Raw genomic sequence first — 27,299 nt, 5'->3', positions numbered from 1 at the left:
TATTGTTATTTCGTGTGATAAAAACATTTAACATAAAATCTGCCATCTTAGTAAGTTTTTAAGTATATAGTATGAAATTATAAACCATATACTGTATACTATGTAATAGATCTCTTAACTGACACTTTGTGCCCTTTGATTCCCATTTCCCCTCCGCAATTCCTGGCAACCCCATTCTATTCTCTGCCCCTATGAGTTTGACTATTTTAGATTCCTTGCATAAGTCATATTACTCAATATTTGTCATTCCATGTCTGGCATATTTAATGTAGCCTAATGTCCTATAAGTTCATCCATGTTGTCATAAATGGTAAGATTTCCTCCTTTTTTAAGGCTGAATAATATTCCATTTTTATCCATTTATTTTATCTATTCCTCCATCAGTGGGCCTTTAGGTTTCTTCCGTATCTTGGCTATTGTGAATAATGCTTCAATGAACATGGGAGTGAAGATACCTGTTTGAGATCTTGATTTCAGTTCCTTTGGTTATATACCCAAAAGTGTCAGGTCTTGCATTTAAGTCTTTAGTCCATTTTAGGTTAATTCTTATACATGGTTTAAGATAAAGGTCCAATTTAATTATTTTGCATGTGGATATTCAGCTTTCCCAATGCTATTCATTGAAAAGACTATCCTTTCCTTATTGGGTATTCTCATTCCCTTTGCCAGTGATTCTTTGACTGTATATGTTTGAGTTTATTTCTGACTTCTGCATTCTGTTCCATTGGTCTATATATCTGTTTTATGTCACTGTCATAGTGTTTTGATTACTATAACTTTGTAATATATTTTGAAATTAAGAAGTGTGATACTTCCAACTTTGTTCTTGTTCAAGATTGCAGTGGCTATTCAGAGTCTTTTGTAGTTGCATATGAATTTTAGAATTATTTCTTTTTATGTTTCTGTAAAAAAATTAAGATTTTGATAGGCAATGTATTGCATCAGTAGATCACTTTGGGTGGTATGAACATTTTGACAATATTAATTATTTCAACCCAAAAATATTTTTAGTGATAGTTTAAATAAAAGGGATTGAGAAGCTTAGTCGGATAGATTCATAGATATTACCCAGTGGAAGAATAACACTGATCAGTAGAGCTAGCACATAGTTAATACCACTCTACCAATTTTCCTTTCTCTTTTATTTATAGAAAAATTCATATGCTACAGGTATACATGTTTGTACAGAATCCATCTAAATTGTAAATTCAGGTAAATTTGTAACAATTCAAGCTTTCTGCAGTGATTTAAAACCATCATGCTTTATTTTGACTGTTTCACATTTTTAGGACTAGGATAATAACTGGATTTTCTTACATATCTTCCAAGCCTAAATGGCACTAATAATGGATTCTTTTCTAAATATAAATAAACAAGCCCAAAACTTTTACTCTGTACTCTGTACTGGTTGCTGTGTGGATTAAAAAAAAAAAAAAATCACTGTATGTTCCATCTTTCATTCCTCCCCTGTAATTGATGACATCAGCAGGGTCATCTTGAGTCAGACTGAAAGGAATTAATTTGTTGGTTTTTTTTGTTTTTTAGTTTTATAAATACCAATTCCTTTATATTTATAATTGTTTAATGTGGTGTTAGCTAAGTATTTGCATTTCCTTTTTACACACTAAAAAATGGAAGCAAAGTAGAGCCAAATAAATTTCCCAAGACTTCCATCCTCTTGGTTTAAGGACTTAAATCAGAATTCTTAAATTCCAGGAAACTGCATTGAATTCATTGCTTATTATGTTTCTCTTACAGCACAGCTATAATACTTATAACCAACTTCATAATATAGAAATTAATCTAAATGATGATCCTTGATACCTTACCAGTGATTCCCTAATGCTATTGAACTTGAGCCATATGAACTAAAACAAAAATAAATAAATGATAGATATGTATAAAAAACTATTGCTTAGAATGTATACATGTGTTGACCATCGTAAACCCTGCAAAGTGCAAACATACAGTACTCGTGCAAAGCCAGTTTGAAACAGAGCTGTTTTTAATCTAGAAAATCCATTTTTAGGGTATTTATCAAATTTCCACTCTAATTCACTTATCCATTGACACTAAAGTAAGAATAAAGTTTTACAGCTTTTCTTTAATTCTTATTACTGGAAATTATACTGTTACTTTGAATATTACTGGTTTCAATGATATAACAGGATATCTTAGATTTGTATCAAAATCTTTTTTTGTCATGCTCAGGAAATTTGGAAAAGTTTGTATGAAAATTCAAATGTAACAAATTTAATCATTCAATTATTCAACAAATGTGTATCTAGTGCCGAGTATTATTGTAGACCAATGGTCCTCAACAGAAGGTAGTGTTGCTCCCTAGGGTTCAGTTTGCAATGTCTGGAAGACATTACTGATTCTTATGACTTGGTGGGGGTGGAGATAACTCCTGGCATCTAGTGGGTAAAGCATCTAGGGATGCTGCTGAATATCCTACAATGGATATTTTATATGGATATCCTACAGTGGATATTCCCTGCCCTCCCTCCTGCCCCAACCCTGCCACCAACCCTGACCAACAAAAATGATCCAGTCCAAAATATAGTAATGCTGAGTTTGAGAAAACCTGTCTTAGATATTGGGAAAATAGCAGTGCATAAAACAAAGTCCTTGCCCTTATGAAGTTTACATTCTAGTGGGGGAGAAAGAAAATGGGGAAAGAAATGTATGATAAAGAGTTGGGATTGCAAATCTTATTCATCTTAGCAGAAGCATCTGCTTATCAATCTACCTGTACATCTGAACATGGATGGGCAGATTTTTAAAAGCTGGGACTTATTTGATTGTTTATCCTTGGCTCCTGTTTGAGCTTCAAAACTAAGAATTTTATTTGAGCAGTCACTTCTGGCTAGAACACTCACAATTCTCCTCAGGCTCATCTTTTCAATTGTATTAAGCATACCATCCACTCTTTCAGTGAAGGAATATTATTTCTGACTATAATAGTATAGAAGTCTATCTTTCAGAATGAAGTAAATATGAGATTTGGTGAGGACCTGGGAACTGTTCATTAGTTTTTATAGGATGCTGTTTATGGAGATCCCATAGGATGAATGGAATCATTCTTGGCAGAAAACCTGTATTTGATGTGTGAATTGGATATTACAAAGGAAGCCTGAATGTCTTTCTAAAAACAAAACAAAACAGATATAAGAATGTATGGGTATTATTTATATGTATACAGATATACACAGATCAACACATATATAATACACATTGTATAGTTTTTTTACAGTTTAATGAGCAATTTATATTTCAGCTTTATAATAAATGTGCTTTAATATTATCCCCATATTTTAGAAGAGGAAAGTGAGGCTCAGATGGATTAAACAAATGAAACCAGATTACTCATCTATTAAGCAAAATTAGGACTATAAGAGATGGTTTAAGTGCATTTTAAAACTTACTTCTCAGCTGGGATTCTTTGCTTTAAACCGTGCTGACTGATATGTAGGAAGCACATTTAGAGGCTTTTGTGCATAATATCCAAGTGAATTAAAAGTAATCTAATTAAATTACAAAAAGGGAAAATTTCCAAGTCAACATGACATTCTTAGGGTTCCCAGAGAGTTCATGTATTTTCCAAATTTCCAGTTAGCTGTCCAGAAGAAACTTCAAGCCTAATAGAATTTAACAAGTATAAGAAGAACTATCATGAAATCTGTCTTATCTCATTCTGTAGTTTTCTTTTGAGGAAAATGCTTAGAATGTTTTTGCCGAGTGCCAGAGCTTGATTCTTTGGAGGGTTTCTGGGGGCTATCTTCTAATTTGAAAGTTTCGATGAGTCTCTGAGAGTAGCTGGGGAGTGTGTCCTTGCCCATCCCCAGCCCGTGCTGCCCTCTGAGCATGTTCAGCAGGTTGCATGCCAGCAGAGGAAGCAGATGTTTGACCATACTGGAATGGAGCGCCTGCTGCATCAGGAGCTGGGGATTCCTCTTGACATCTGGACATGGCTGGGTCGGGATGCCTGCCTCGGGCCAGGAGGCTGCGGGGGCTGCAGGGCAGAGAGCACAGAGTCTTTGCTGCTCTTTAAGCGATTAGTGCACTGAAGCAGCAATAATGTTGAATTATCGCTTGGCTGCGTTCTTCTCAGCAATCTTGGGACAATAGGAGAGTCAGGAAGGAGCCTTTACAGTAAAGTCATGTTCAGAGAGACAAGACTAATTATAGAGTATTAAAAGAGCTTTATTTTAAGTGATTTCATTTACAAATAGCTCTGGACAGTGTATGGAACTTTTTAAAACTGTAAATCCAATCGCTTAAAAAGACTTCTACTTGAAAGCGGCTAATATAGAGCCATTATTTCAGCAATTGTCCAGTTTTAGAGTTTGGCCAAGTCGTGCTACAGAAGATAGAGCATCTGCCAAAAAAGAGAAAATACACCACTACTTGTAGCTATCAGGGGCAAGTTCTCTAACTTGACGAGAAAGAAAACTTTTAGGTAAGAGATTGACTGAATTATGCATTGGCTTTTACTGTTTTACTTTATCCCATTGAAAACTGGTTGCATTTGCTACCCAGAACTGAAACCATCTGTTACACCAATTTCCTTTATGATGTGTGTTCTTTAAGCACAATGGATATAGAAATGTGTAGGTTAAAATGTATTTTGTGCTGAATGGTTGATGCATTATATAGCTTTTCCTCTTATAATTTTTCCTTAGTGAGATCTCTGTGTTCAAGGAAGCCTTCTTATAAACAGATTATGGCCAGTTGTGTTCACGGTAGTATATTGGAGAAGAACGCAATGTTGCTCTCACTTAACCTCTCGTATTCTAAGGGGGTTATATTTAATTAACACTGGTGAGAGGCTGACCTGAGAGGCTGTGGAAAGTGATTGAGCTGCATTTTCCAAGCTCTGCTTTAGTCAGCTGGGAGAGAAATTTAAAAAAAAAAAAAAATTAGAAAATACTATTTTCTGAAATTCCCTCTAACTAAGCTGTATTTCAACGGGCCATTTAATGCTCAAATGGACAAAGGTATTACTTCAGTCATTGAATTGTATCAAACTCCTTCTCAGAGGCCCAGTTTAAAAACTCTGAAGGAAAAGTGGTTTAGCATCACATTCTCAATGGAGTATCACTTGCTCTGCTTAAAAAGAAAAAAATTAAATAAATTAAAAAAAAAAAAGGCAGGAGAAACACTCACTGTCAGTAAATGCAAGGGAGTGTGTGTCCCATGTAGTCCTCACGACACTGGGATTGCCCCCCAGAGTTTAGGAGTTCCTTAGCCTCCATACAAGAAGACACCCGTCTCTGCAGCATGGTTGATTACCTGCTCAGAACATCTTCTTCACCTCTAAGCAAGTGTTTGCTCCAGGACCCAAGGGGCAGCCTTGGATAATGCACAGGTAGATTGTTGGCTTAGATGGAATACAACCAGGAGAGAGTGAGAAGATTCGTTGAGATAATTGAGGCCTGGATGTGACTGATTTGGGGTGGAAGCCCTTCATTTCCCCATCCATCTATCAATCATTTTGATAACGAGGTGTTTCTTAGTCATTTTAATAAATAGACTTTTTTTACTTGCAGTGCAAAATAGTCATACGTAATTCATCTATATCCAACCAGACCATTCCTGATTTTAGAGCCCCCTTGGCCACACCTCCTGATTATGAATCACTATCGCCAAACACAGATATACTTCACTAGGAAGCAGGAAAATGACTGTATATCATTAGGTGATGATTTGCCACCATAGATTGGAGCAACATGCTTCCTCTTTACTCAGTAGCTAGCTTGCTCTCTGACATGTCTTCTGTCTGTACAATAGTGAGTGGCTTGGAAGTTTCAAGAAAGCAATGCTTATTGATTCCTTGAGACCTCTTCAGTTAACAGAGCTGTGTGACCAAAACCAAACCAACCAACAATCAAAAAAGAGCTGTGTGACCTTGAGCTAATTTTCCCTGTACCTCAGTCTCTTCATCTGTGAAGTGGGGACGATGATACCTCCCGTATTGTAAGGATTAAATGAAGTAACACAATCCAGTCACCTAGCACAATGTCTGCTACATGGTAAATACTCAATAAACATTCTCTCTGCACCTTTATACTAGTATCTCTCTTATTCATTTACTCATTAAAAACATTTTAAAGGCATATACTACATGCCTTAGGTACTCAAGCTGAGCAAGCTAGTGACCTCTTAATGGTGATAGCCAAGGGAGGAGCTCAGACAAATGAGAAGCACTTCAAAGTGATAAAAGCAAATAATATGTGGCAAATCATTTGGTAAATATGTATATAAACATATTTACTTATTGGTGACCAAGCTGGCTGTATATAGGCTTTTTGAAATCTTTTTGTCCTGATACCTACACCCTATGACCACTCTTGAATTCAGAAAGCATAAGGTCCAGTGCAGTGTTCTTTAGAAAGAAGTGATGGCCAGGCAGTGAATAAGGTACTTTAAACTAGACTTTCCACTAATCAAGAAAAAAATGCCACCATATTGAAAGAAAAGCCTTCACAAATAGGCAATGAGATTGTAAATTTCATAGATTTCCAGAGCTAGAAAGGCTTTCAGAGGCCTTAAGGGCCAAATCCACACTCTACCACCAGTTCCATGAGCATGGGCAAATTAATCTTCCTATGCCCAGATTCCACTAAATGGGATTAGGAGTAATACTCACCCCAAAGGGCAGTTGTGAAAACCAAATAAGAAAATCCTTATGAAAAGTGCTTTACATACTGTCAAGTATTATGTGAAGTTTTTGGTTTTACAGTTGAAGAGACCGAGGCCTGGAAAGAAAGCCACACAGTTTATAAATGGCCTGGTTTAGGATATGCGCAATTGTGAGGCAACACTGTGAAGAGCTAAATTTAATTGCTTCTTTTAAATACATTTATAAGAAAAGAACTGAACCCAACTGAAACATGGCCAAGAGGACAGGATAGCTCAGCCTCTACCTGCTCTAGGTACAGGTGGGTGGGGAAGAGTTTTTGTAGAGATTGATATTTTGCCATTGAATGTGCCAACCTAATGAAGATTATCCTTTAAGAAAACAAAATAAAGCATACTCAAGTATGAGACCCTGTGACAGTGACAGCTACTGTGACAGTAGCGACAAGGCCAGAATACAAGCTTATATTATCATGAAAAAAAGGATTTATTATTTAATTAATTCACTCCTACATTGATACCCCCAGATGTTTATTAAGTACCTACTATGTGTAGTTAGCACACTTTTCTACTTGCCAGATGCTAAGATCAGACCTTAATCCCTGCCCTCAAAGGGCTCACAGTCTGGTAGACCATGTGATAACTGTTAAAATAGATGTGCCTCCAGAATGAAAACACTGTGGGAGGGAGAGGTATTAGGCTCTGCCTGGGGAAATATGAGTCATCTTCATGGATGAGATGATGTTAAAATGGAATCTCAAAAGGAGAGTGGAAGCTCACTAGGTGTATGGGGCAAGGATACAGCATGGCAGAGATAACAGAGAAGAGAAAAAACACCCCAGACAAAGAGCACAGCCTGTCTCCAGGTGTAGAAGCAACAGATGGCATGGCACATTCAGGAAACGACAAACAGTCTGGCGCAGGCCGAGTGTACAAAAGCTGTAGCTGGTGAAGTTGGAAAGGTAAGCAAGGGGTCAGATCACAAAGTGCCTTTCACACCACACCTGGGAATTTGCAGTGCATGTGGCAGACATGATTTTATTCACATCGTAAATGGTAAAGTGGTATAAGGTATAGCGACCAACTTTATGATGTGATATTCCTCTATTAATTTGATCTCTAGGTTACATTTCCCATTACACTAGATTTAATAGTTAGGGAACTATGGTAAGATTCATAGTCCCTTTAGTACAATGGTACCCTGTGGCAAACGAAACTGTACAAATAGTGTAATGATACATGCAGAATAAACAAAACTGTTTAAGATTGAAGCAAAGCCAAGGTCCAACCATTTCCCTGGGACTTGGGGAAATCTCGTAATCTGAAGTTTGTGCTAAACCCAATCATATTTAGCACATTGCTTCTCAGCGAATAGGCCCTGATACTATATTTCAACCAAATGATGAAACAAGGAGTAAAAATCTGTAAAGAAAAGCTATGGTTCTTCTAATTGTGCAATTATGCCCCTTTCTGGAATAATAAAATGTTCCTTGGCGGAGGTCAGGATCTCTGCCACTGACTTATTTAACAGATCCTCTTAACATCTGTCCTGCAGACTGTGCACTTTATTAGCAGACAAGAGACCCAATAGACTTTGCCTGCTGTGTCCCTTTTTCACATTCACACAGCTGTGGATTAACTCAGACTTTCCAGAAGAGGACCAACCAGAAGGGATAGTAACGTTATTGGCTGATTCTAAAAAAGATGGGAAAAAAGAGCAGAAACAAATGTTGCCCTAGTACAATTCAGTGTTTTTAGGGTGACAATTACCAGTCTGTTTTAAAAAGGAATAAAAGCAGCGATTTCACTAAAAAAGGAAAGTCTATTCATATCTGTGTGGGAACCTAATCAGGCTCTTGTTTCCAATGACGATGCCTCCACAGTCGCACCGGGTCTGCGACAAGAATGCTCCTTTTGTACGCCGATAATGCGGAAACGATAAAATTCCCTCTAAGAGACATATGTGTTTACATCATGAGATGTGTTATTTGACAAAATGCTTTGTTCTCCTCATATTTTCCATGCAGAGTTTCATGCTGAGTTGTTTGGCTGGAAATCTTTGATTAACTAGAATTAGTTGCTGAAATAAAATAGACACTTTTGTTTTATGAGTCCTCTTGCTGAGCTGTAAATTATAGTAAAACATATAAGGAGTGACAGAAAGAAGTGCTGATTTGAACCTCTGACCCACGACAGGCACAAAAACATAAGATTATTCCTTCAAAGAGCTGCATAGAGACATAAATATTTCACGGTCCACTCGGAATCATGCCCTCTTAACAAACTAAAGCTGCGATTTTGCATCATGTAATGAGAGTTTTCCAGAGGTGTTATGGTAGGCTCACACGAGATACTGAGATTCTGAAATATCCCTCCTAAATTAGGACCTTGACCCCCTAAAGATTTTCTCTGTCCAACAATGGACCAAAAAACAAAACAAAACAAAACAAAACCAAAAACCAAAAAACAACAACAACAAAAAAACGAAAAACAAAAACAAAAACAAAAACAAAACAAAGCAAAAACAAACAACAAAAAAAAAAACAAGAACAGAACAAAGTTCCTGTTCCCTAAATGAATAGCAAAGGGTTCCTTTACTAAAGAAGTGCCACATTTTATAGATCTTCAGGCTTCCCAAAGCCACGCTGGCCTTTAGTGTCATCATCTTAGTTCTGTGAAGCAGTCTTTGGGTGCCAGCCTGAGGGAATGGGCTGGGAGGGGGGACGTTAATAAAAGCAGAATAGAAACTCTTAAATCTAAACACTGTGCATTGTAGAGTTTGGTATTCTTTCTTCTCAAGATTATTGGTTTTTTTTTTTTTTTTTTGGTTAAATAATTTTATAGGACTACTATAGATTTTAGTTACCCTAGGATCTCTTTCCAGAGCTTCCACAAGAGCAGAGCTTCCCTAACTGTTCGCAGTCAAAACTAACTGTGATGGGTGTGTTAGTTCACAGTATTGTGGTAATCATTTCACATATCATATCATCACGTTGTACACCTAAACCTGACACGGTATTTTTGCCAGTATCTCAATAAAGCTGGGGGAAATCCCTGATAGTTCCCAGGGATGGGGTTGCAGTGGCAATTTGTACGTGCTTCTATGCCGCTGTTCATCATTGTGGAGCTCTCTCCCCTTCTCCTTCCTGTCCTTGCTGTGAGCTCCCGAGAGGCTGCGTATCTTCTTCATCTTTGTATCCCTAATACATTTTTGCTAAATTGAATAAAAATGCCAGATGTTTTTCTGAGTAAGATCTTTGAAGTGATATCTCTTCAAGAGAATATACTGATAGGAATAAGAGCCTACAGGATTGAGTCTTCATAGTGTGCCCTTCTTCCAACCAGGTTATGTGCATTAACTCATTTACTATACACAACAGTCTTTTGCAGTAGGTACTGTTATTTTTCCCATTTTAAAGATGTGGAAATTTAAGACCCAGAGAGATTAAATAAACTTGCCTTAGATTACATAGTTCTGACAAAGGAGTGTGCACTCTTTTTTTTTTTTTTTTGAAGACTTTATTTATTTATTTGACAGAGATCACAAGTAGGCAGAGAAGCAGGCAGAGAGAGAGGAGGAAGCAGGCTCCCTCTGAGCAGAGAGCCCGATGCCGGGCTTGATCCCAGGACTCTGGGATCATGACCTGAGCCAAAGGCAGAGGCTTTAACCCACTGAGCCACCCAGGCACCCCAAGAGTGTGCACTCTTAATCACTGTGCTGTCCTGCCTCTCACAGCAACATATAACTCTTATTTTTCTAAGTGTCTTCTTTAGTACTTTGTGTTAACCATTACTTGCTTCATCCTCTATAAGGATTTTTTAAAGGTGGATTATTGATATATGTCTCAGTATCACATCTAGTGACAATAAAGTGTGTTGTGTGCTTATTACACACTATTTGAATGACTTTTACCATGGCTGCCATGGATAAGGTATCATTCCTTTCTGCTAATTAGTGAGTAAGCCATGGGTATTACTGTAGGATACAGATGGCATATTTACATACGGCAAAATATGCTGAACTTCTCCAATTGGCAATATTAATAATTTGTAGTTCGGAAAATGACAGTTAGTGGAGGTGGCTCTGAAACACGGTAAACCATTTATTTGAATTTAAAAAATACAGGAGAAAATAAAAGGGTAAAGTAAGAAGAAGACATTTTATATTATTTCTTATCGAGTTTACTGGATTGCTTAAAAGTGAATTCAAAATACATCCTTACCTCCCTGAATATTTATTACAAATGTACATTTCATGTTAATATTATTGATATGAAATTTCTGTTTAATAAATCTGTGCATTTCATCATAGGCATGAATTGTGTTCATTAGCATGACTCTTATGTTCAGTCTTCCACAGTCTCCTGAGAAATTAAAAACCAAGTTCGGTTTAAAAACACTAAAAACATTTTGATAATAAACATGTTTATTTCCAACCAGCAGCGTTTGTTTTGTCCATTGATTAAAGTGAAGAAAAACAGCATTTAGAAAATATTATACTTTTCTTTCATACAATTTTTGTTTTCCCAAATATATATTTTTAACAATTTAAATAAAAACTTACCTTTTTTTTTTCATTGAATAGTCACTCATATTTGTCTTCATTCTGTTGTTTTGGAGGCTTCATTATGGATGGAAATCGAAGGGCATAGAAGCTGAGCAGTTGTAGAATATTTTTCAAGCAACAGCATCTGGTTTCTTGGCAGTCATCATGGGCCAAGGCAAGGCAGTCCTGGAATATCTCCAGACTTTTCTGTGGGTATTGCTGAGGGATTTCCAGGTCTGCCATGTTGTTGTAATGGTGTTTCCTAGAAACCCGGAAACTCGGAATGGAATCCGAAGTCTGTTAGATAGTGTTTGAGGTCTACACGATTTGGCTTCCTTGCCCTCTCTTTGACATCTGACCCATCACCCTTTGCCCAGCTCACTCTGCTCCAGCCACACTGGCCTCCTTGCTGTTCTTCACACATTCTAAGCACAAGCATCTCTTTGCCTCAGGACATTCACCGATCCATTGCCTCTGCCTGGGATGCTGTCCCCGGGTAGTGACATAGCTTACTCCCCCACTTCTTTCAGGTCTCTACTCACATGCCCCTTCTTTTAGTTTTCCTGACCTCCTCAATATTTAAAAATCCTCCCTCCTCCATATCCATATACCTGGTCACTTAATATTCCATGGCACATATTAGCATCCACGTTACATATATCTACATGTTTATTTATCGTCTTCTCTGTCTTCTCCTCTCCTCTCCTTGCCCCCAAACCACTGCTCACTTTTGTTTTCCCAAATAGTGCCTGGCCATTAGTAACCACTCAGTAAATAATTTTTGAATGAATCTGAACCAAAATGCACCTTTTAGTTACAAAGAAACAATGCTTTTAAGTATTAGGAACCTAACTCATTTACTAAAAATGTACTTTACTGAACTGAGCACATGTACTCAAATATATATACCCATTGAAACTTCCCTGTGACTTAAAGGTCATGGGAAATAATGCTTAGATTTCAAGTCCAACTTCTGGACTCATCGACAAGTTTTTATTTCCTATTGGTAGAGTCAAGACGCACTTGTTTAAGTTTCCCTGATGAGCTACGGCTCTGTGACTAGAGAGTTAAAGGAGCGTTACAAATGCAAGCTGTACCACTAGGAGCACATTCAGAGAGCCGGGTCTCTTCAGTGGTGCTTGCCCAGCTCTTGGAAACAGAAGGAAAACAGTCAGATTCATTCCCATAATGTTGATTTCCAACTGCCCTCATTATCACCTCTTTGAATAACTTGCTTCGAGAACCAAAGTACTAATTGTTTCAATGACTGAACTTTATTTCTGTAAATAAAACGCTATGAATTTACATACTTTATTTGGCACCCCGAAAGAAAGATACTTGGAAGTAGCAAGGAGAGTCTGAGTTTTCTGGTTAAAATTATTGGGGGTTTGCTTTGTTTATACTTCGTTATTTGCACTGTGCAACTATGTTCCATGAGGAAAAGCTGTTCTGGACTCATTCCGATGTAATTGGTGTAACCCAAGAAGGAATTCTGCTGTTTTTTGTGTTGTGTTGTGTTGTGTTGTGTTGTATTGTGTTGTTGTTGTAGCAGATGACTGCCTGGGTGCTCAACCTGATGGATTCAGAATTTTTTTTTTTTAAAGTTCTCTTCATGGAAAGGTAGGACCATTGACCTGAGCCTTTCTCCTTTTCTTTTTTCCTTTTCTTTCATTCTTTTTTTTTTTTTTAACAGCTTCTCCTCTCCTCCACGCCCAGCCTATTCTCCCCTTGCCTCCCCACCCCATAAGCACAATGGGTTATGTCAGAGGAGCTACTCAGTGCTTAAGAAAATAAGTGAGAGGATCTCTAGCCAGGAAAACTCTTCTTTCAATTCATTTTTCTTTACTTGACATTCTTGAGCAGGCTGCAGGGGATATAATGAAATGAATTAAACAGGTCCTGGCTTTCCAATGGCTTATAGTCCATGTTTGTCCTATTTTTCCTTTGGTTGTTGTGGAAGGGCAAATAGCTGAAGTCTCAAAGGGGTTGAAATAGGTCTGCTCTCACCTGAGACAGATTTTTGGCCCTTTGTGTGTATTTGCATAAACTTTCATTTTAAAAATCTGAAAACACCTTAACGTGATTATAATTACCTTAAGCTAATTACTGTATTTGATTTTTAAAATTTGTACATTTTAAAACAAATATTAAAATAAAATTCTACAACATAAATTATTCTTGGGTGCCCAGGGATTACTTGTCAAGCACATATAGCATACAATTCTCTTTGAATTCCAGGGGAATGGTGGTAAAACAATCCTTTTATGTAGTCCAGATCAAGAGCTCTGATAAAATGTACATATTCTATTTGCACTGAGTTCCTAAGAGAACAGAACACAAGGAGAAAAGAGTCCCTGTGAACACTGAAGGGGGCAGGTAGTGAATCTGGGTTCCAAATTTCCATCTATCTTCTGCTCACCAGGTGGTATTCTTATGCAAATCACCTTTGTTTAATAAATTTGAGCTCCCCCTCTCTAAAGCAAAGGGATTAGATTAGATGATGTTTACAGTTCTTTCTTCTGCTAACGTTGTTATCTGGTGTTTACCTGCAAGAAAATTGGTGCGTGACTTAAGGAACCCACAGGCTTATAGGTTCAAGAAAACCAAAACAGAGAAAGATGACTTCCATCTCTGGAGTTCCTTTTGGACAAGGTGTGAGGAAAGGTGTATGAAGAAAAGGGTGTGGGCAGAAATGATAATGATTCCAAAATGACAGAGACAAGAAAGGAAATAAAGGAGTTTTAGTCATTGTTAACAGAGCATCTATTAAATGTCAGCATGATATTAGGTGCTAAGGACATAAATAAGACTGAGTCCTCCCATTAAACAGCTTGGGATCTGCTGGGAGATCAAGACATGAAAAAAAAAGAGAGAGAGAGAGAGAGAGATTCCATAGAGTACGCGAGAGTAGAAGAGATATGGTGGGAGCACAAAATTGGCAGATAAGGCTTTAAGGGAAAGTGATTTTTGACTTGAGACTTAAAAGATGAGTAGGATCATGACAAACAAGTGGGGTTAATAGGAAAAGAAAGAATATGGCAGGAGAACCAAGGAGGCTGACTTGGAAATTAACCCCATATGTGAGGGGTGGGAGTGGTAGATCTTCCCCTCTTCCTTTTCATCTCCTATCCCGACAGCCAGTTTTCTTTGGTGTCAAGTATTAGGAGTATAGCTAAACAAGTACCTTCTATGCTGAAAAACAAGGACTTCAGTTCTTTCCTTCCATAAAAACCACAGCTATATTTCCTGGATCGTTTTGTTGACATTGGAGGTTTATGAGAAGTAAAAGTATTTGTGATCTCTTTCAAATTATTTTTAAGCTTTCTCTGCTCTCCCCCAGCCCCCCCAACCAGTCTGTAATGACTTGTTACTGACATATTTTCTTCCCTGTGCTGAACAAGCACTAAATCATGCTGCTTAATTACCCCTGTCTCCGTTCCACCCTCTCACAGCCTCACAGCTGAACTTGTCCAGCTTTATAGCATGCCTTGCTTGGTAGGCAGAGGAATGGTCATCAGCATTGTTTTGAGAAGGTCACAAAACCCAGGGTGTCCCTGGAGAACTGAGCACGGCTTGGGGCCTAGTGTTAGGTAGCATCAATCAAGTAAATACTGACATTTCCTTAAAGATGCCTCTCACCCACCCCGCTTGTTTCTTCCAACTTCTCCAATTGCCCGCCCCCTTCCTCCACCCCCAGTAGTGTGTGGTGCACAAGAACAGAATCTGAGTTAACCAGGGCTAGGGGGCTGGGGTTCCCAGATATTATATGGGGCTACAGCAGGTGGGGTAAATGTAAGGGTCGGGGTTGAAAGCTTTCATGAGAGCCCGTTGAATCTGTTTTTACAGAACAGCATTTTCCCTTCCCTTCCTTACTTCGTAATTCACCAATAGGCTAGTTGTATTTGAGGAAAAGTGTTTTTTCTTTCTCTCTAGGCCAGATTTCGACAGGCCACTTTAAAATGCCCTTTCTAATTGAAATGACAAAACACAAGAGAATTTACTCCAAAGAGAATCTAGTGTGTGAAGCTGTGCCTGCTTTTTTACTGTTGGTTTCCATATACTGGAGCGTACTGGTGCCAATTTAAAGCCCCTGACAATTTCCATGTTTATCAAGTTCTCCTGTTTCTACCTACGCCCTGCATAGTTCTTTTTAGTTTATCAGTCTATCAGATATGTGTCACTAGGATATTTCGAGTGTCTTCTCTTAGGGCTCGGAGATTGGCTGGAGAAGGGCGTTGTTTAGATCAAAATTGTGCCCCTTGCTTCTTCAAGGTACCATTAACTCTTTCCGTATTTGAGGACTGTGAAGTGCCATTTGAGAGAAAGTCGCTGCAAGACATCTGGTAATATAGTTTGCTATTTGAGAACTTGGAACAGCAGCAACATCAGAATCTCTCTTCTCCTTGGACAATGATTCTTGTCTGGTGGCTAGGAACAGGAAATGGGTTTCATTATTATTCACCATATAGCTTATTTAAAGCACATGGGCTTTAAAGTGAGACTGACTCTAAAATAGATAATAATTCCCATTTTATATGATTATTTTGAAAACTAAATAAAATAATAAATTTAAAATGCCTGACACAGAACCTGACCGAGTTAGTGCACAGCGCATGCTTGTTGAATGAACCCATGAATGAATGGGAGTGATGATTGGATGTCTGGGTGAGTGATTATGTGGTTATGTGAAAATCGTGTGATTATGAGAATATGGGCCTTGCACTTTTTGTCTTTGGAGCTCTCCACTGGAGATCTTACATGATTTTATCACTGTAAGCAGGTGTATATGTATACACCTGCATATTTCACATTATGTTAAATAGTAGGTACACTGTGATACCACTCATTATAATTTGACATGAATTTGGCTGTACTGGGGGTAAAGCAAGCCTCTCTTCTCAAGTGCAATGGTGTTATAAAGTGACTCTGACACAATATATTTTTTAGGTCCTGACCATAGTCTAGTGTATATACTCTAAGACACTCAAGAATTTCACCATAAGGCTGAGTTGGGTAGACGTATTGTTTTGTGTTGAATGTAAGTAGGCCTAGTTATTAAAGTATCACTAGGATCCAAATGCAAGATAGGGTTTTGTGTGGGTTTTTTTTAAGATTTTATTTATTTATTTGATAGAGATCACAAGTAGGCAGAGAGGCAGGCAGAGAGGGTGGGGGGTAGGTGGGTGCTGAGCAGAGAGCCCAATGCGGGGCTCGATCCCAGGACCCTGGGATCATGACCTGCACTGAAGGCAGAGGCTTTAACCCTTTGAGCACCCAGGCACCCCTTCATAGGACTTTCTTAATCTAATGCATTTAAAAGATTGGTCAGTGAGTTAGTGGTAAAGCATAGGAAAGATTCTTTGTATCTTGGTTTTGGTTTACTGCTTTTTCTGGATAACTTCTTTTTTGAGGGATAAAGTCTAAAATGACTAATGTGACCTATAAGACTGTACCCCTCTCTAGACTCTTCTCATGCCACTCCACCCTCACTTAATAGTCTTGCCACTTTAGCCCTTTTTTGTTTTTTTGAAATCTTATCTACTTTTCTACCTCAGAGCCATAATAATCAGTATTCTTTTTTCTGGAATGTTCTTTATAACCTTTCCACCTGGATAATTCTTACTTAAAGTATTACTTCCTTAGAGAAGCTATTTTGATTCTCCAGACTATGTTACATACCTTTGTCCCATCATCTTTTGACATTCTGTATTTTTCTTTTTTAGCACATAACCATACCTAACCATAATTCATAATTACTGTCTAAGCATTTAGTTAATATCAGTTTTTCTTTTTAGCTCCGTTAAGGCAGGGACTATTTCAAAGTTGCTTGTTGTTGCACCTCCGGTTTTTAGCATAATGTTTAGTTAATGGTAAGCATTTGATAAAGATTGACTATGGAACAGATTCATCAATGCTGGAATGTGCCTGCAAGGTGTAATGGTTGGTTCATCATACAGTCATTTCTACTTTAAATGGTGATGTTGAATGAGTGTTCTTCTAATACCAGTGCTAATTAGTTATGCTGTCTTGATGTGGTACTTCTCTTTTGTAGTCTTCCGTCCATCAGCGGAATGTGGAGGTGAGACTAGACTAAATAATCTAGAAGACTCCTTCAGTTTTGGGGCTAAGTATGGCATTTTTCAACGTACCAAAACTCTTAATACTGGCTACTTTATTAAACCTAAACTAATGGTAATACAGGTGGAATATTTTTAGCCATAAAATAGTAAAAGCATTTCTTAAAATGCTCCCATAAAATATGAGTGATTTTATGATTTTGAAAAAAATATTTAGCTAGGCTCATTTTTTACATGAATGCACTGTATGTCTTTTATATATCTTGGATAAAGAAATAATATCCCAAACAACCACTGAACATTTTTCAAAATTGAAATGGAAAAAAATCTATATTTACAGTAACAGTCTTCACCAAAGTTTACATGTTTATGAGACTCTGGCTAAGCCTGTTAGAAGCTTTACTACACTGTTGGTTTTGTAAACCTCAACTGTGTTTGGAAATGAATATTCATCATTATATCACTGTGACTGTGGACTGTGATCTCCGAATCCTATCTGGAATGGCACTTTTGTAAACTCTTATGCCATAGTTAATTAGAGTTTAACCTTTCTTTTTCCCAAACCATTAGCCCACAAAGGAGTTTTTGAACTAAGGCTATTTATTTGAATAACTCATATTTTGTGTTCTTCCAAAAAAGGATACAGCAACATTTAGAGAAACTTAAAGTTCATAACTAATTAGACTGAGAAGAAAAATCGGTACTACCCCACAGTTGCTGCTCAACAGCAGAATTTGTGTCAGAAAAGTTTGAGATAGGTGACTGAAGTTAGCAGTTATTGAAAAACTTTCTAATTAACATTTTAACAAATGACTTCAAAAGAATAATTTCTGGCGAAACAGCGTAATTTAATCTAGGCTGGGCTTATTTTCCTTTTTTTTTTTTTTTTTAACTCAGCAGCATAAAATTAGTTGTTATATACGACAAATATCATCACATACCACTTCTGTTGCCTCATTTGTAGAGAATATCTGTCCTTCCTAACAGCCAGTGATTTTATATAGTATGTTAATCGTGAAAACATTGATTGGTTATCTTTCATGTGCAAGACACTATTTTTGCTGCTACGCATTCAGCAATAATCAGGTGGATGGTGACTTCAGTAAGCTTACAGTCTATCCAACATGATAAGATGTGTGCGCACAACTAAACACAGGTTTAAAAAAAAGTGGTAAGTGGCACAAAAAAGGTGCACATTAGATGTTCAGGGTCTATATCTTACATCTTCTCCAAAACCATATGCTTGTTGCAAGACTTTGAATCCTCCCCAGCTTCTAACACAGAGACTTGCATATAGAACATTTTCAATTAACGTTAGCTTAGAAGATGAGGTGTCTTGTGAAATCGTTTGGTAAACCTGCTCCTATTCAGTGAATGGCATTCTTTTTTATCTAGGTCAGATCTGAAGTCTTCAGTCTGAAAAGCATGGTACTTACATCTAAAATTATATATTTTGTTAGACAGGATGTGACAATTTTTACTTTCATGAGCGCCTTCTATCTTTATATTGGGCTCTGTTTTCTGGTTTTTATTTCAAGGCTTATTCTACTCAATCTTATCTGGTATCCTACTGTCCAGCTGACCCACCTCTGTAAATTCATGGCATGTGGCTATGCTGCTTCTTGCCACGCACGGTCAGTGATCACAGCTCACAAGGAATTCTGAGGAGTCTCAGCACTTCTGGGGTCTTTCCTCTTAGGTACAAACCACTAGAAAGCGATATGAAATAAATGGTTATCAGAGCTTTAGAGGAAGCAATTTACAGTATTTCTAAAAAGCAAGAAATGTCTGTATTGTTCAATCTGAAGATTTTCCGAATTTAGTCAGCTTTCTAAAAAATAGATTTGTTCCTGAGGGTTTGTTTTTCTGTGTTGTTGTTGTTTTTTTTTTTTTTCACTAGTTGAAGTTCCCTGGGAAGTCAGCATTGAGTAAAATTGACTTTCTTCTGATCTTGTGAATTATAGAGGGAAAATGAAGGCATAAATGATACGTAAGGACTCTTGCCTCTCTAAGATTCCATGACTCTTTAATACTCAGTAGGAGGGCATATTGGTCATGATAGCAGATACTGTGTGGCGGACACTTTCTCAGCTCTCAACCGTCTTCACTCCATTCAGTAGAAAACTTTTCAGTGGCTTTATCCAAGCAGAAAAATTTCAGAAGCTTCACTTGCCCCCGCCCCTTTGAAGACACCTGGCTGCATTTCAAAGGAAAAGGATACCACAGAGTAAAAAGGAAACAGAAGAGGTAGCCTTTTCTCCCCCTAAGTTCTAGCAGTTTGACTGACTCTTACTTGTGAATTTTTCTTGCCACTGAGTCATTGCACATACAGAATTATGAAACTTTAATTTCTTTAGAGGCTTGTTATATTAGAAAAATTGTTCCAAAGAAAGCAACAATCATGACATAAGCACATCTGGCTCTTGCAAATTATTCTTTATTAAGCTTTCATTTAATTACATGTGCTGAAAGGTCTGTTTTTGATTACTGTAATTTTTTTTATTTGTCCATCTGAATGATAGTAATGCTGGAAATTACACACAAACCACCTGTTTTTTTTTTCCCCCCTTACTAATATAGCAAAGTTTGAGCTATTTTCTCTGTGGTTGATGAACTAGGAAGCTTTCTATTTATTATGCTAGAAATATGACTATCAAGGTAATGGCTTAATCTTGATTATAAGAAGAAAAGAAAATATTTGAGTGGAGTTTCCAAGCATTAAATAGTGTGAGGACTGAGGTATCAGAATTCTGGTTAACCATAGCAGGTTAACACATTCATTTATTACCAGTTTCACCCAAAAGCTATTAATCAACAGTTAGGGATTTAACATCCTGTGTTGGAAAAAGAAGCTTTATTTTATTTCGTTTCATTTCATTTCATTTCATTTCATTTCATTTTTTGGTCTATAATCTGGCCATATTCTCTTGAGGATTATTTTATAGGCTGCTGAGAAATAAGACCTCGAGGAAACAGTGACTGCTGTTGGGCCTCCGGGATCTTTAGGGCAGCATTCTTATCATCCAGAAGGATCAGCATCCCCAGAGGGGCTTGTATTGGATAAGAACAATGTTCTTCCAGGAATCCCTAGGAAAGTTCAGATTAGTTACTTAGTTCATGAATATTAAAATTACATGAATGGACATACTGATATTTGAAGAACTTTTTATAACAATTTTAGGCACTAGAAAGAATCATAGAAACCATTTAGTCAAATTCCTTTTTGTACCGAAGAAACTGAGTTCTAGAGCAACCAAACTCTTTCTTCAGGTCCATAAAGTGATTGCCAGAAGGACCAGGAACAGGACGATGGCTCTCATGCTAGTACTCTTTCTTTATATTATTTGGTCTCTCTTATTTCCTCTTTAAAAAAGTAGTGAAAGAGAAATTGCAAGGCTGTCAGAGAAGTAGTTATCTAACAATATGGTAAGTTTTTTTGTTTTGTTTTGTCTTGTTTTGATTTTCCACTTTTTGTTTCGTGAAACTCAATTTCAGCTGCATTTAAAAAGATAACGTTTGTCTTCCCTGTTTTGCAGCAGCTCTATGCAGCTCAGCTGGCCAGCATGCAGGTGTCACCTGGAGCAAAGATGCCATCGGCTCCACAGCCACCAAACACAGCAGGGGCAGTCTCACCTACCGGGATAAAAAATGAAAAGAGAGGGACCAGCCCTGTAACTCAAGTTAAGGTACTTGCTTTGCAGGATTGTGAAAACAGTTTGGAAAACAGCTTCACAAGAAAAGTAGTGAACGAGACTGGGATGGGAATCAACAGCAGGAAGCATAGCAGCATAAAGGAACCCCAAATGCTCCTCATTATGGTAAATTTCATGATTGAGCACTGAGAAACAGGTGTTTCCCTTTTGATAACAATAGTGCCATATTGTGAGATCTTTACCTAAATCTGCAAACTCACTTCTCAGGAGTTTTTCCCCTTTGGATTCTGGCTTTTATTTTTTAATGTTCACTGGCATGAATGGCCATGGTTTTATTGCCAGTCTTTGTCATAGACTGTGACATTTTCTCTCAAAGTTCCTTAAACAGGTGGGAGCCAACTTATAGTATCAGGAAAGGAGGTTCTCAAAACTTTAGATTTAAGAAAAAGGGGACGGAAAAGAATCTATGGCTGAACTTCATATAGTTTGTTGATGAAGGTCTCTCCTTCAGGAATAGTTAATGTGGCTCTGAGGAATGAGTGGTGTCATTATCTATTCATTCTTTGATGCCTTGTGGTTGAGAGGATAAACAGGCTCTCCCAGGTTATGGCTAGGACAGTGATAGAGGCCTTTCCTCACTAATTCTCAGTGTCTTAAAACGTGGCACCTGGGCAGCATTTGGCGACAGAGGAAAATGGATGATATGCTCCAACTTTGTGCTGCAGCTGGTACCTATAGGTGGTACTGGTTGGTTTTTATAATATAGTTCAGAGAAACAATTGCTTTGTATCATTGACTTATCTACTTAGAGGCATATGATAAGCACAGAGGTATTACAATAATACATTACAATAATGTACCCAAAGTACTACATTTGGAGAAACTTTGCAATTATTAAATTTTCGCAAGGGAAACATCTAAGGCCAACAAAACAGCATCAAATGCTACAAAACAACTGAAATTATTTTATTTTCTATAATGTGCAGATAGGAATTAATTTAATGCCACCCATGCTTTAAATTCTCCAGAGAAATAGATGAACATTTATGCTTTGTTGTTAGAAATATTGAGGTATGACAATAGGCAGCTTACATTTAATAAGGTAACATTACTTAGGGAAACAGGCTGTCTCTTTTGTGTTCTAAGAATTTCTGTTTGTGAGTAAGAGGCAGAACACTACAACTCAAACCAAAGCACTTTGTTTAATTATAGTTGTTAGAATATGAACATATCAAACATTTTTTACTTCAGATATTGGGTATTAGATATTTTAACATGAAAAAGTCATTTTGTAAGTGAGTTGGCCAAATGGAACTGCACCAAACCAAGTCTTTACTGGATGAGTAAAATGTTCCCTGGTTAAATTCAAGTTTACATCTGCTTTTACCATTCCAGCTTTGTGGGCCAACTGAGTTTTATTACTCACTCCACCACATGCAAATTCTTAGGGAGTTCTCTATATAATTTGACTTGACTATATTTTATGTTAATAACAAAGGAAACATTCTTTATGCTTACTGTATTGTTTATTGTATGTGTGGGTAAAAATATATAGATCAGGGCATGAAGCAAATTTTTTCAATTAAAAAAAAATAGATTCTACCTATTACTGAAGAAGTTCTGAGAATAATCTCATGAATTGGTAATTGAACGGATTATGGTCACTAAAATATAATTCTGTCTATAATCATTGCTTTCCCTCTGTATATAACATGACCACATGACATAGGGCACATTTTGCTGAAGGTAGCAAAATTAAACATAGGTGGTCTTATACACCTTCTTTCACTTGGAATTTTTATCTGCTATAATTATCAACATCAGAAATCAGAATTTTTTTGGTTCAAATTTTAGTTCTACCACTTTTACCATCTGTGTCACTTTGGGCAAGTTACTTCTTTCAGCCTTAGTTTTCTGCTCTGAAAAATGAGAGTTAATATTATGGGCCTTAAACCCTCTAGCATATAGTGAGTATTCTATAAATGTAAGTGTAGTAATGATTGTGATGATGATGATCTGGTGAAGATGATGGTGGTGCTGGTGATGGCGGTTGTAATTGAACTACCATTTGTATAACAAAAGAGAGCCTAATTAAATACCTAGAGGATTTCCATTTTCAGCTGTAATGGAGGAACAGGGATCAGAGTTAGTCTCCAGCTTAAGCAACTGAAACACAGGACAAAATATATAAAACAATGATTCTCAGACATTTGCAATACGACTAGAGGACAATGATTCCTGAGAGAAGAGAAACAAATGAGGCAAGTACTACAGTTATTCCAGCTTACTGTCTAGAGGTAGTTTCTAGGTCATAGTGCAAAGACGGGTACCCACATGGAACATGGCAGGCTCTCTGAGTAGAGACATAGAGTTCAGAGTTTTGGGATACCAAGGTAGGCAGAATTTGTGAGGTAGAGTACCAAGGAAGAGAGAGCTGCTCACCGAGAGAATACTGAAAATCTGTAGGAGATTCCCCTGTATTTAGCTGAGTATTGATCGGCATATGCATATGAGGAAACTCTCTGAGGAATGAGGAAAATACCAGATGTAGCAGGCAAAGCACCTGCAAGATTCACAAATGACTGAGAATGATTTGTGTTCACATTAGCCAGAGTGGAAAGATCTTCTGACATAAGGGGTATCAAGTAGTATTGCCCAAAGGGTGATACCTCAGTAATGAGGCCAAATTATCCCTAGATTAGTGGCTTCTCTGAACCTACCTCACAAACTTAAAAGCAAGCCTAGAAAGGGCCAAACTTTTCTATGTCTCAGAACAAAGTCCACAAAGATTTGAAAGAATTCATGAACATGAACTCCAACATCTAGCAATGTAAAATTCATAGTGTGTAGCATCCATTCAATAATTACCAGGCTTTTATAAAAGCAAAAAAATATGAATAATAATAGGGAGAGAAATCAATCAATAGAAACAGATCCCAAAATGGCACAGATGATAGAGTTAGTAGTTAAGACAGTAGTTAAGACAGCTACTACAGAGTCGCTGAGCTATAGCCAAATGAAGAGATAGGCAAATCTTGCTCCTAGAAAACACCCATGGGATTTCTGTCAGGCCAGGGCATGCTATGAGAACCAATATTGGGCCTGCCATGGTGAAAAAGAATTTACTTGATTGGGAGTTGGTAGATGCTTCCCATTCATGCCCAGCAGTATTGTTGGCAGAAGTGGCAATCATTGAATTATAAAAATAAATAATCAGGGTATATTTAAAGCTGGGAAAAATAGATGTTATAAGCTCTATATGTTTAAGAAGATAGAAGAAAACATGAGCATTATAAGGTAGGATGTAGAACACATCCATGGAATGCCTGGGAGATGAGAAATATGGTATTTGTTTGTTTGTTTTTGTCTTTGTTTTTGTTTTTAATTAATTTATTTGACAGAGAGAGAGAGCACTAGTAGGGGGACTGGCAGAGGCAGAGGGAGAAGCAGGCTTTCCACTGAGCAGGGAGCCCAATGTAGGACTTGATCCCAGGACTCTGGAATCATGACCTGAGCCTAAGCAGACGCTTAACCAACTGAGCCATCCAGGCACCTGAGAATTATAGTTTTTGAGATGAAAATTGTACTGGACTAGTACTGATGGGATTAGACATCAGAGAAGGAAAGATTAGTGAACTTGATGACAGAATGATGAAACTATCCCAAATGAAATATATAGAAAGAAGACTGTCAGTGCTGTGAGACATCAACTGGCCTAATGTGTGCGCCCAGAACCCCAGAAGGAAAAGGAAGGAATAGAAAAAATATATTTGAAGAAGTAATGGATGAAAATTTTCCAACTTTGAAGAACAGTCTGAACTCAGATACCTAAGAAGCTCAGTGAACCCCAATAAAACAAACATGGAGGAAACTAGATACCTAGCATATAAGTCACTATTATTTAGATAGAAGTAAAGGAACTAATTAGTCTAAATATCCTTTGAGTGAAGAGTAAAGATAAGTAAACTGTAATCAAGCACATAAGACATTTTTAACATGCGTAATGATGCAGTCATGTTTCCTAAGACTCCATCCTATGTCTAGATATAAAGATAAATGCACATTGCAACAGAGATGTGCCAGATTATCTATTTCCCACCAAGACAAAAAAAAAAAATTCACTACATTATCAAATGACTTATTTTCTTTGATAGTTTAATAGAAAAGGGACCTGGGATTTGGAGTCCAGTAAACTAGAGTTCAGATGTTGTCCTTCCATGTATGACTCTGAACAATGATTTTGTCACTCTGACCCTTCCTCCTTTGTGAATTTAGAATAATACTACCCAACCTCATAAACTTATAGACTTATAGTTAAATGAACTAATATATGTGAAAATATCTAGCACAGTGCTTGGCTTCTCTGTCCATGTTGTTTCTATGTTCTCTCTCTAATCTTCCTCCTGAGTAGCCTTTTCTGGAATCTCTTTCTGTCCTCCCTTAAATGACCATGGTACTAGGGGAGAACTTAGAGATTAGCTAGGATCAGGCTCTCTTCCCAAAGGGGAGAATGTTCTGTTTCCAAGCTCTATTGTGTTTTAAAAAGTGACATTAATAAAATTCTCTGTGCCTTCTCAGAAGCAAAACAGAAGTTAACATTTGCTGACAATTTTACTGTAGAACACAATAATATAGATCTTAAAACTATACATTTAAATGAGTATGTTTATATTACAACTAAGTTTCTAAAACAATGGACATGTTGTTATATATCTTTAACTACAGGATGAACGAGACAAAGGCAAGGAGTTTAGCTTTCAAGCTCCTGGTTACACTAGAGTTACAAGTCAGATACTTGAATACTGTGCCCATATAGAAGGACAAGCATCTTAAAATAGACATTCTGTAAATATACGTAGCAAAGAATATAAAGAGACATTACTTTAGACATGAAAAATAAATTACATATAGCATGGTATGTAAAACTTAATTATAATGTGTGCTTTCTCTTTGCAAAAATTAATTTTAAACCTGAATAGAGACCAGAATTTAGACCATGAGGGGTGTCCACACCCAGAAAGCCACATAGAAACCATGCTGTGGCATGTGGCTCCCTGGGCAGAGGCCCAGGAGAGCAGAAGAAGCCTGTGTTTCCATTTTTAAAGTACTTGCAATTGTTTGATTTAAAATATATATTAAAAAATTAGCTGCAGAGCCTATTTATAGTTGCAGGAACTTTTCAGAGAGAATAACACAAAAGCACTACAGAGCTGCTGAAATTTTAAATAATTCTTTGTAAATGCCCTAGGTTAATTTAGATCCTTGAAAACACATTAGGAAATTAAGCTGTAATGTGAGCTAATTCAGATTTTAATTTGGCAAAAAGAATGATCCAACTACACAGTTAATGTAAATAGAAGCATAACACAGGGAAATTAATGAGGTTTCCTTCCGATGAATCTTCAAGGAGGTAGATAATTAGCTTCTTTTGTTATTATTGTAGGGGAATGTGGCATTGTCTCTGAGGTGTAAAATAACTGTGGCTTACTAAGTGATAATGTGCTTCATTTGTCTTTTTTTTTTTAATAATTATTTATGTTAAACTCTTGTAGGATGAAGCAGCAGCACAGCCGCTAAATCTCTCTTCCCGACCCAAGACAGCGGAGCCTGTGAAGTCCCCAACATCTCCCACCCAGAGCCTCTTCCCAGCCAGCAAAACCAGCCCCGTTAATCTGCCTAACAAAAGCAGCATCCCCAGCCCCATCGGAGGAAGCCTGGGAAGAGGATCCTCTTTAGGTAAATGGAAAGGTCAACACGAAGAGATTTCTGAATTAGGTAAAAGAAAGCAAACCTGTTCAGGGATGACTGATGCCTGTTTCCAAAGTGGTCCTTAGTCCAAGGGGGACAAAAAGAAAAAGTAAAAGTAAAATCCTTTCTACTGAAACGTAACCCCTCTTGGTATCTTGGGTGATTAGAACTTTTGGAAAAGGTCATAATATAAATCCTTTGGGATGGGTTCTTTAGAGGCCGCCGTTAGATGCAGCAAATCAGAGACTTGGGGATTTCTGTGCTTGGTTAATGCTTTGCCACTGAAGTAACTCTAGGCAGACAAGAGTGATCATGAACCCTCCAAGGGCCTAAAGGGACCTCGCCTCCACGCTGCCTGCCAAAAGTCCAAAGTTTCTTTGAAATTTTATATTTTCTTTTTAAAATGTATGTGAATTTTGTGTCTTATCCCATATTAGTTTTGCATTAAAACAAATGTGAATGACACACACACTTCAATGACATAATATGAAATAAAATTGATATTTGATAAGATATGTCAGAATGATCCTCGGGCTTCTAACACTCTCTGATATATTGCCAAGTATCTCCAGGGACACTCATAGACCAGTGAGAAGGATAGAGGGAAAACATGGGTTTTGGCTTCAGACAGAC

General features: G+C 37.4%; 1 protein-coding gene across 1 annotated transcript in view; it reads left to right on the top strand.

Annotated features, from left to right (window-relative positions):
- Nucleotides 1-27,299, top strand: part of SOX6 (SRY-box transcription factor 6) — a 595,512-nt gene that overhangs the window by 492,023 nt on the left and 76,190 nt on the right. Inside the window, exons 11-12 of the mRNA XM_032881120.1 lie at nt 20,802-20,951; nt 26,471-26,654. Coding sequence (XP_032737011.1) covers nt 20,802-20,951; nt 26,471-26,654 — 334 coding nt within the window. The remainder of the gene's footprint in view (nt 1-20,801; nt 20,952-26,470; nt 26,655-27,299) is intronic.

This window comes from Lontra canadensis, unplaced genomic scaffold (assembly GCF_010015895.1).
Source record: "Lontra canadensis isolate GAN:19392208 unplaced genomic scaffold, GSC_riverotter_1.0 scaffold74, whole genome shotgun sequence".
In the NCBI taxonomy this organism is placed as follows: Eukaryota; Metazoa; Chordata; class Mammalia; order Carnivora; family Mustelidae; genus Lontra; species Lontra canadensis.
Note: the sequence above shows the minus strand (reverse complement) of the source record. Positions and strands in the feature narration are given on the sequence as shown.